The 11,434-nt window shown below is 42.9% G+C and overlaps 1 protein-coding gene across 1 annotated transcript; it reads right to left on the bottom strand.

The window, feature by feature from the left end:
• Nucleotides 1–961: 961 nt before the first annotated feature.
• On the bottom strand, nt 962–9,756 carry LOC139465964 (uncharacterized). Its single transcript, XM_071247987.1, has 2 exons — nt 7,994–9,756; nt 962–1,013 (listed from the first exon to the last, which is right to left on the bottom strand). The coding sequence occupies exons 1-2, from the start codon at nt 9,754–9,756 to the stop codon at nt 962–964; spliced, it is 1,815 nt and encodes a 604-aa protein (XP_071104088.1).
• Between the last annotated feature and the right edge of the window lie 1,678 nt (nt 9,757–11,434).

Genomic DNA, 11,434 nt, shown 5'->3' with positions numbered 1-11,434 from the left:
TGCATTTCACACCCCGAGTTAAAAAGAACGAGTTGCATGTGCTAAAGGAACACATTTCACGTGCATCATGCGTCGATGACTCGCAGTTTTCTCACAGCTGAACATACAGTTCCTGAATATCGTTGTACTCAAAACCTGGAAGAATATGTCATCAGCAACCTATCCTTGCCGTAGAAGGTGACTATGCTTGTCGTAAGAGGCGACTATGTTTGTCGTAAGAGGTGACAAACAGGATCGGGTGGTCAGGCTCGCTGACTTGGTTGATGCATGTCATCGTATCCCAATTGTGTAGATCGATGCTCATGATGTCAATCACTGGAATATCTGGTCCAGTCTCGATTATTAACAGACCGCCGTCATTTAGCTGGAATATTGCTGAGTGCGGGAACCAAAGCAAAACCTGTCCTGTCTATATCTCTCGAAACCCTCCAGTGTGCGCTTCGAGCAGGTCATCGTGAATGGAAATTAGCGCGTTATGAATGTAAATTTATTACCCACTCCTGTTTAAACAATCATGAAATAACTGCCGGCCCACGAGGATGGGCAAAGTTGGAGTGTTGTAATTCAATTAAAATTTAAAATGACGTTATTTGATTGATTGTGACTACGGAATGTGATGGCAACGCGTCAGACACACTCTTGATGACCCAGTGTTGACCCTCTGTTGGCTGTTGAACAGTTCTCGACAGGAATTGCCACGGAGTTTCACGCATCCAATAAGTCTACAGGTGCTTGACGCATTTGCTGATTAGCTGAACGTTGCGTGCCTCTAGTCGAACAACTATGAACCTTTTGATCAAGGCACTATTTAAAGACATGCTGGACAATGACGCCAAGTGCCCCCGGGCTTGATGTGCTGGTGTTGCCTTTCCTCTTGCTTCGTGCGTCAACTGTCGTCCTGTGTTGTAACGCGACAGGGACCCATCAACCAACGTCGGACCGTCCACCGGCGACAGCAACATCATCGACTCCATCCTGACACCCTTCCGACGCACGACGGCGGGCACTGGCCCCTGCAAACAGTAACATTGTGTGTGAGATGTGTAATTGCATGTCTCCAGTACTTAGGCTGACATAAGAGTGGCTGTTTCCTTTGTGCCAAATAACACCTGACAGATGGTTGTTTGAAACTACTTTGTCAACATTTTGTACACGACAGTTGCTATTTATTCTCTCAAATCAATAGGTGGTGGGTGGTCTTATTTCTCATCCCAACAATCAAATGTGGTCGACGAATGTAGCTCTTAGTTCTAAGGTGTGGTGGGTTCACCGTCGCGTTCAAGATTTTTAAATTACACATGTGGTGTGGTGTGGCGTGACGTGGCGTGGCGTGGCGTGGCGTGGTGTGGTGTGGTGTGGCGTGGCTTTGCGTGGCATGGCTTGGCGTGGCGTGGTGTAATAATAAGGGCATGATGATGTACGCCTCTCCATGGAATGTCGTGGCGTGTCGTGGCGTGGCGTGGCGTGGCGTGGCGTGGCGTGGCGTGGTGTGGTGTATCGTGTCGTGCCGTGTGGTGTCGTGTCATGTCGTGTCGTGTGGTGTCGTGTCGTGTCGTGGCGTGGCGTGTCGTGTCGTGGCGTGTCGTGGCGTGGCGTGGCGTGGTGTCACCTAGCACGATTTTCATGTGGTCATCTGTAGTCTTCAATCCGCATGTATTCTTTTAGATTCTAGTGTCAAATACATGCTCATAAAAGGTCTCGTCACGCCGAAGATCGGGCTCGATTCTCCATATGGGTTCAATATGTGAAGCCCATTTCTGATGTCCCCTGCCGTGATATTGCTGGAATATTGCTAAAAGCGGCGTAAAACCATACTCGCTCATTCACTCACTCGTTAAGGGTATTCTTTGCATCAGCTAAAGCTGCACAACATAGCAACGGGAAAAAACTATTAATATACTATTAGTCTTGTGTATATAGTCCTGAAGTTAATTTAAGGTACCGACGTTTACTATAAACTCTGCGTGCGTGATTCCCGTGCAACCTTTCGAGTTGAGTTGATTGGTTCAACTGTGTCATATGGGCCCAGTGACGCAGGGTTAGCATTATGCAGATGGCTGTTACAGTGAATGCTCGTTCCACCCGTGACGAACAGGTCTGGTTGTTGATGAAATGTAGTGATAGCTAAATAGACAGATTTTTTTCATGCACCGATTGTATCTAAATGTAATATCCAGTTATGTATGACTGTTTAATAATCTCGTACCAACTTTGACTGGAATAGGTCCAATAGTTTTTCAGATATTGTAGTAAACGTCTGAGCCTTAAATTACATTCCAGACTATAATTGTCCCGATACACCACATGGCTGTACATGCTGCGCTAGTTAGGCTTAAACCTACTATTTTCAAAATACATTCATCCACAGATTATCAACGCATTCCAAACAGGAATTGAAGACAAAGACGGAAACTGATTTAAAGATTGATGTACATCATGTTTTCACGTGACATTAATGCTAACAACAAAATGAAACACGCACGTAACACTGTATCCAATTACCCCGGTAAATGACGCCATGGCGAGGCCTAACGTGGCCCCCGGATTTTCTATGGGATTACTGGAATCCTCAGAACGAGTAATGAAGATAATTTCTCCTGATCCCCAATGCAGTGTTACACAACCACCTCCACAAGACAGCTAGATTAATGAAACCGATGCTACACGTCTCCCACAGTGGGATTGTTAGGACAGATATACTGCCTAACGATGTATTGTTTCATGGAAGGGTGACAAATAAAAGAGCTAAATCAATCAACAATACACATAAACAAACATAACAAACAAAGCAGAGAGACTATTAAATTGAGTTAAGTGACTTGTTACAATTTATGAAAGAAGGCAATGTCAAGAATTTTCTATATATATGTAATCTGATTTTTTTCTGTTTTATAACCAACTGGATCAATACACGTAGGTCATGATGGCTAAGATACGAGTGAACGAACAACGAACATTCATGTCTAGAAATGAAACACATATTAATGTTATAGTTGTATTTCCATTTGTCATAGCTGTTTACTTTCAGTTCGTCCTGGAGGCGTCTAGCTAGTGTTTAGGTTAGGTTAGGCCGGATCCACAAAGTGTTCTCAGCGCTATATGAGCATTGTAAACATTTACCCAATTCTATGCCAAAAACCCTCATCCATTGTAAACCTGTCTCACAGTCACACAGTACACACATGGTATACCTCATAGTCTTACAATATTACAGTCACATATATAAAGTGCACACACTGTAGGCCTTATAGTCTTACAATAATACAATCACACACACAGTGCACACATTGTACACCTCATTATCTTACAATACTACAGTCACATACACACAGTGCACACATTGTACACCTCATTGTCTTACAATGCGACAGTCACATACACACAGTGCACACATTGTATATCTCATAGTCGAACAATACTACAGTCACATACACACAGTCCAAACATTGTATACCTCATAGTCTTACAATGCTACAGACACATACACACAGTGCACACATTGTATAAACCATAGACGTAAAATACTACAGTCACATACACAGCCCACACATTGTATACCTCACAGTCTTACAATGCTACAGTCACATACACACAGTGCACACATTGTATAAACCATAGACGTAAAATACTACAGTCACATACACAGCCCACACATTGTACACACCATAGTCTTACAATGCTACAGTCATATACACGCAGTGCACACATTGTATACCTCATAGTCTTACAATGCTACAGTCACATACACACAGTACACACATTGCACACCTTATAGTCTTACAATACTACAGTCACATAGTGCACTCATTGTACACCTTATAGTCTTACAATGCTACAGTCATATACACACAGTGCACACACTGTATAAACCATAGACGTAAAATACTACAGTCACATACACAGCCCACACATTGTACACACCATAGTCTTACAATGCTACAGTCATATACACGCAGTGCACACATTGTATACCTCATAGTCTTACAATGCTACAGTCACATACACACAGTACACACATTGCACACCTTATAGTCTTACAATGCTACAGTCATATACTCACAGTACACACATTGTATAAACCATAGACGTAAAATACTACAGTCACATACACAGCCCACACATTGTATACATCATAGTCTTATAATGCTACAGTCACATACACACAGTGCACACATTGTATACCTCACAGTCGAACAATACTACAGTCACATACACACAGCCCACACATTGTATACCCCGTAGTCTTACAATGCTACAGTCACATACACATATTACACAATTGTATAAACCATAGACGTAAAATACTACAGTAACATACACACATTACAAACATTGTATACCCTACAGTCTTACAATACCACAGTCACATGCAAACCCCATCATCTTACAATACTACAATCACATGCACACAGTGCACACATTGTATACCCCATAGTCTTACAATACCACAGTCACATACACACAGTACACACATTGTATCCCTCATAGTCTTACAGTGATTACAGTCACAAACACACAGTACACACATTGTACGCCTTATAGTCTTACAATATGATAGCCATATACACACAGTACACACATTGTAACCTCATAGTCTTACAATACTACAATCACAAACACACAGTACACACATTGTACACCTCATAGTTTTACAATACTACAGTCACATACACACAGTACACACATTGTATACCCATAGTCTTACAATACTACATTCACATACACACAGTACACACATTGTATACCTCATACTCTTACAATACTACAGTCACATACACACAGTACACACATTGTACACCCATAGTCTTACAATACTACAGTCACACACACACAGTACACACATTGTACACCCATAGTCTTACACTACTACAGTCACACACACACAGTACACACATTGTACACCCATAGTCTTACACTACTACAGTCACACACACACAGTACACACATTGTACACCCATAGTCTTACACTACTACAGTCACACACACACAGTACACACATTGTACACCCATAGTCTTACAATACTACAGTCACACACACAGAGTACACACATTGTACACCTCATAGTCCTACAATACTACAGTCACATACACACAGTGCACACATTGTACACCTCATAGTCTTACAATACTACAGTCACATACACACAGTACACACATTGTACACCCATAGTCTTACAATACTGCAGTCACATACACACAGTACACACATTGTACACCTCATAGTCTTACAATACTACAGTCACATACACACAGTACACACATTGTACACCCATAGTCTTACAATACTGCAGTCACATACACACAGTGCACACATTGTACACCTCATAGTATTACAATACTACAGTCATATACACACAGTGCACACATTGTACACCTCATAGTCTTACAATACTACAATCACATACACACAGTCCACACATTGTACACCTCATAGTCTTACAATACTACAGTCACATACACACAGTCCACACATTGTACACCTCATAGTATTACAATACTACAGTCACATACACACAGTACACACATTGTACACCTCATAGTCTTACAATACTACAGTCACATACACACAGTGCACACATTGTACACCTCATAGTATTACAATACTACAATCACATACACACAGTCCACACATTGTACACCTCATAGTCTTACAATACTACAGTCACATACACACAGTGCACACATTGTACACCTTATAGTCTTACAGTTATTACAGTCACACATACACAGTACACACATTGTACACCTTATAGTCTTATAATACTGCAGTCACATACACACAATGGACGCACTGTACACCCAAAAGACGTACAATGCTACAGTCACACACACACAGTGCACACATTTTATACCTCGTGTTACAATGCGGGGGCAGTAGGGTAGCTTAGTGGGTAAAGCGTTCGCTCGTTACGCCGAAGGTCTGGGGCTGATTTTCCCACATGGGTACAATGTCGCCGTGATATTCCTGGAATATTGCTATAAGCGGCGTAAAACCTCACTCACTCACTCACTCACTCACTCAAACCCTCACTCACTCACTCACTCACCCACTCACCCACTCACTCACTCACTCACTCAAAGAATGCATTGCGCCGACTCACAGTCCCTTAACCGTATTATTTTCACTTTTGTCTATCCTGTGATGATGTAGCTTTATATGAAGCAAGTCTAGACTTTTCATAGGTTCTGAATTTCCCATCTCACTTGGGCTCTTTTCCAATTTTAATGGAGTTGTTTGTTTGCATCAAAATTATAGATTTTCAGAGATAAAGAGCTGAGGTAGCTAAATCTGGTCAACACTGTGTGTGAATCAATATGTACAGATTGACGAGGCCAAGTCCGAGTTATTTTATGAACGCTTCATAAACTTCACGTTACAAATGAATCGGGTAAATAGTATATATAAACAAAATATCTTCTGAGACTACGGGGTCATGAGAGAGCAAAATATGTATATCCACAAAGTAAAACTAACTGGTTTGTTACGGAGTGTCTTTGAAGTGATGTTTTGCTTTGAATATTCATAATTATTATGTAACCTCTGCTGTGGTTGTGTATGCAACGTGCGTACTTACCGAAGCGGCACTAATATACACCTGTTGTAGTTTTTATTCACGGTGTATGACTGTGACTTTGTCAGTGTTTGTTTGTTGTTTAACAGCGCACCTCAGCAATATTCCAGCTAGGTGACCGCGGTCTGTAAATAATCGAGTCCGGACAAGACAATTCAGTGATTGATGTCATGAGCAACGATCCACGCAATTAGGACACGATGACTTGCATCAACCAAGTCATCGAGCCTGACCACCCGATCCCGAGACCTACTGGGATCTTCACGAGTAGTCGGTGAGTGAAGATTTAACACCGCTTTGAACAGTATTCCAGTTATATCACGGCGTGTCTGTTTAATGTGGGAGGAAAGCCCGAAGTGATGCAGGTCTCAGACGTTTACCACTTTGGTGAAACCCACGAGCACGGGTATGGCGCAGACAGACTTAGACACATAATGGGGCCAACCGGAATTCGAACCCACGATCATAGGTTTCTGGCGTGCCCAGAGGACCTAACTCTGCACAGCGAATACGGGCGTCTTAGACGACAGAGCCACCCGTGCCTCCCAGGCAGCACTTTAATGCAACGCGTTGTGATCGTACTTTACTACCTGTATTACTGAAGCGGTACTTACATCTGACCACCCGTTTTGTATGAAGAGTTTACCCCACAATCTATACTGGGCATCTTCATGAGGCAAGAGAGTTAACTGACTTTAAAAGTCCAGTTTCCACCTTTGCCGAACTAGGCTGGAATTACTGGTCTCGATCGTAGCGCCACCAGTGGCTATTACCAGTTATGTCCCTTCTAAGCCTCTCCTAAGGACCAATTAGATTCCACCTCTCGCATCACTTGCGTTTGCTTCACACAAAATGGTTGCGCCGGGTCAGGACGATCTGATTGATAATCAAGATCTTTATTGTGGTAAGACAGGTCTTACATCGCGAAATGCATCAAATCACCTGAGCACCTTGATACAAAACATAAAAAGATGTGGAAAATATCTGCTGACAACGAGTTGGCGGTGCACATGCTTTGCAAATCTTGCAATCGACCGAAATCTGCACGACAGTTTACGAACCGGATTTCGATTTCGGTGCGCGATTTTGATTGGACTATGCAGAGAAGTGGTAAACGTCCAAGACCCGCATCACTTCGGGCTTTCCTCCCACATATAGCTGACACGCCGTGATATACCTATACCGGTCTTCGGCGTGACGAGCGAACGTTTTACCCACTAGGCTACCCGACCTCCCCTCAAACATACATGTAAGTTAACACGGCTAGTTAGGAACTGTTTTCAAACACTCGAACAAATATTTTTCTACAAAATCAAACCCTCAAGCAAATTAGTGAACGTTATGTTCTGGAAACTGTTTGAAAACTGATTTTGTCATTTTATTACTATGTGTTAAAGAGTTACCTCTCGAGGCATACTTACACTCGACACAGCGTCAGGCAGATATCAGGAATTGATGTCTTAGCGCTTGTAGTAGTAGTCGTCGTTGTAGTGGTGGTTGTTGTCGATGGGGTTGTCTCTGTTGACGTCACAGTGGCTACAGTCCTCCCTAAGGCTAATGCTTCCATGCCACCGAGAAGTTGTCTCTGAGGACCTCGTTTGGACGTTGTAGTAGAAAATTCATCCCGTTGTAAATTCTGTTTGGAAGATTGGGGTAATGAGTTGCTAGTAATATCCGTGAACTGGGTCTGACTCACATCACCAGGCAGAGAACGAGGATCAACTCCACCATCACCCTGAGCTAGGTACCTCCCGAACATGTCACTGGCTCGGAAGGGTATGCTGTTGGTGTGGTGTGACGGTTCGGTTGTCATGGAGCTCAGCGCTTTGGAAAGAATCGACAAGAGTGACTTATTACTTGAGCTCGTTGCGTCTGCTGTGTGACTGACGCCTGCAAGTTCATTCAAGGCGGCGTTTAAGCCCAGCAGTGGTTCAGGAGCTTGAGGAAGGCGACTTACATCTGTCTTCCTGTTGATGTGCAAACCATGGTTCCGGTCCGCTGCAACATCAAAGCTTTGTGTCATTTCTGGTGCTCTTCTTGAATGAAGCTGGTGTCCATAAGACCTACTCACAACTATGTAGTCAGGGGAAGGGAGTAATGAGCTTTGATCCAGAGTTCCGGACGTCGAACTGAAGACGTTTGGTGCTGTAAGTGAGTCAGATTGAAAATTAAGAGTCTTGACAGAGAGGTATTCCCCATCCAGGTCAAAGCTTGTCTGGGTGTTCAGGTCACTCGGAAGAAGGGTAACCGATGACCTGGAGTAGGGTTCAAAAGTGCGACGAGTGTCCCCTGGGAGATAGGTCGACCGACACTCTGCATCCTCACTGGTTGTCCCCGCTTGTATCGTATGTGTAGCTGTTGGAAATATGGACACAACGTTCGTGTTCATTCTGGTGCTTTGTGAGAGATGTGATAGCATTGGTGCTGAAGCAAGAACCGTCTTGGAACCGTGTAGACTAGACTGTGGTGACCCTGTGGACGTTTCTGTGACACTTCTTGACGGTTGTGGTGTTCGGGTGAGACTGTCAACCATCATTGTGGTTGCGGAGTGTGAGATGGACGAGGTGGTCGATTGTCCTGGAAGACTAGCTGATGATGTGGCTGACGTTGAGTGAGGATGGGGTTCAGGTTCCACCTGGGATGTTGTCCTGACTGTGTGGTGTATTGTTTTTGTAGGAGTTATTGTTAACCGTGTCTCAGAGCTTGTGTCGGTGCTAGACCACGTTCCCAGCTGAGCCACAATGGGTGGAGGACATCTTATCACGTTGTCATTGATGCTGGATGATGTGGTTGAAACTGATGTCGACACTGATGGTGTTTCTAGGGGACCTACATCTGTGGCTGATGATGGTGGTTGTAACGATGACATCATAGATGATGACGATGATGTATTTATAAATATAGTTCTCACCGTATTGGGGAAATATATCTGACTCTGCTGAGACGTATAGATGAAGAGTGAAGACGGAGAAGGGGAGATAACTGTCGGTTGAGTCGTCATTTCATCAGGCTGAATATGTCTGGAGTTAAACGGGAGGGGTGGGTAGATAACGGGCGCTCGTCTTGGTGTAAGTTTCCCAAGTAGGTCGTCCTCGTCCACCGTGAAGGATGATGGGACAGTTCTCGGTGAGGTCACGTGAATCAACGCAAAGGTCAGCAGGTGCACTAGGGATAGGCGCGTCATCTGTCAAGAACAACATGAAATTATAGGCAAGGTTATAACTGAGGCAAAATTAGCATTATCAATTTAAAGATTTTTGTATATATTATCCTAATTTTCACACTCTTTCTTTACAAAGAGCGCGTGTGTGATCATATATGTATGTCAGACATTACTACAGAGAAGGTAATGGAAATCTGAAACGTACTTCCCCCAAACATTTAATTTGTAACCCCATGCCCTCTATACCACCGTGCGGTATTATGTTACCATCCTAACCTATCACTCATTTATGACGAACACACGCGCCATTCGTTCACTGGGGTCTTCCGTAAAAGTTCACACAGCATTATAAATTGTGTTACTCGGTTTACAGATCCTCTGATCGTAAAAATGAGGAACTTGAAAGCTTTAGATTCAGGTTCATAGTTGTTTAGCACTGTCGATCCCGACAATCACACATGTGAAAAAAACCCAACACAAATAATTACCCAAGTTCCAAGCGCGAGAAATACTATTATTGCTTCGCCGGTACTTCAACAAAAATGTGTTTTTATTCTCGCTTAAACCCTAGAAAGTTTAAACATTCCTGTCGCATTTTACACAAATGCCAAATGAAATTAAAAAAGCCACAGAACCTTTTCCATATTCAATAGAAACCTCTGCAAAAAGCAGAATCGATTGTACGATTGTACGATCACGGACGTGAGTTTATGAATCACTATCAAATAGTAATTATACCAGGTATTCGCGAAAAGGTGTGCGTATCTTGCCCCACCAGTGAAACCGTCACAAACACATGCAAAGGCAAGTCAATTGTTTACCTAGAAAGAGACAGAACATGTGGATTGTTTCCTAATACCGACATAGAGACACTGAGGATTGAATTTTATGTTTATTAACAGTCCTTGCTGTTTCTACTATCCACGGCATGATTGGCACCGTGGGTTAAATCGGTATTCTATTATGAATTGGGAAATAACTCGATTCTGATTGGTCAATCAGTGGCTATTAAATCATAAACCCACTCTGATTGGAATAGATTGTTTGACGGCCGCATCACCGCGGAAGCTAATATTCATAAAATAGTTCTTTTTTCAGTCTTGTCGGTAGGCATATTTATATAATTATGTCTCCAATTATAGGTTAAAAATGCAAAGTTGCTGTCACTACCATATTCAAAGGATATGTGGTAATACATTTCGAGCCGAAAATACGACATAAATCAACAAAGAAAATGTATTTTAAGTTTTGGGGACAACAGAGAGCTTGGAGTTGGCGCTGTTCTATATAGAAGTGCGCTACAATGAGCGATATGACGTCATAATGGTGATGTGCGGTGTAGAACGAAGTCTTTGCAATCCATGCTTATATGCTTGCAATGCCTGTCATGTGTTCGAGTGAAGTATTACGGTGTAAACAAACTGTTTGAGCATATACAGCGCCATATTTTGTTTTAAGGGTGTTGTCGGTGAATCTGTAATTCATATCGACAACCCGCTCAAAACACTGGACTCAACCCATGCCGCTTCACTCAAAAGAGTTCTCGTTTTAATTAGTCATGGTCGAATGGAGGTAAACATTCTGTGTTTTCAATGTAGAGCTAGGTTACCTGTAGATCTAACCGCGCTAAATTGAATTTGGAACCGAACGCGCACTTCGGGCTTTCCTCCCACATGAAGCTGACACGTCGTGATATAAC

This window comes from Haliotis cracherodii, unplaced genomic scaffold, assembly GCF_022045235.1.
Source record: "Haliotis cracherodii isolate W230 unplaced genomic scaffold, xgHalCrac1.p SCAF_18, whole genome shotgun sequence".
In the NCBI taxonomy this organism is placed as follows: Eukaryota; Metazoa; Mollusca; class Gastropoda; order Lepetellida; family Haliotidae; genus Haliotis; species Haliotis cracherodii.
Note: the sequence above shows the minus strand (reverse complement) of the source record. Positions and strands in the feature narration are given on the sequence as shown.

What these genes read in the sequence shown, in the direction of transcription:
- LOC139465964 (XM_071247987.1), bottom strand. Translation starts at nt 9,756, where the DNA reads ATGACGCGCCTATCCCTAGTGCACCTGCTGACCTTTGCGTTGATTCAC. An exon ending in TGCCTGACGCTGTGTCGAGT is followed by an intron (nt 1,014 to 7,993) that starts GTAAGTATGCCT and finishes TACTGTTTGCAG; the next exon opens with GGGCCAGTGCCCGCCGTCGT.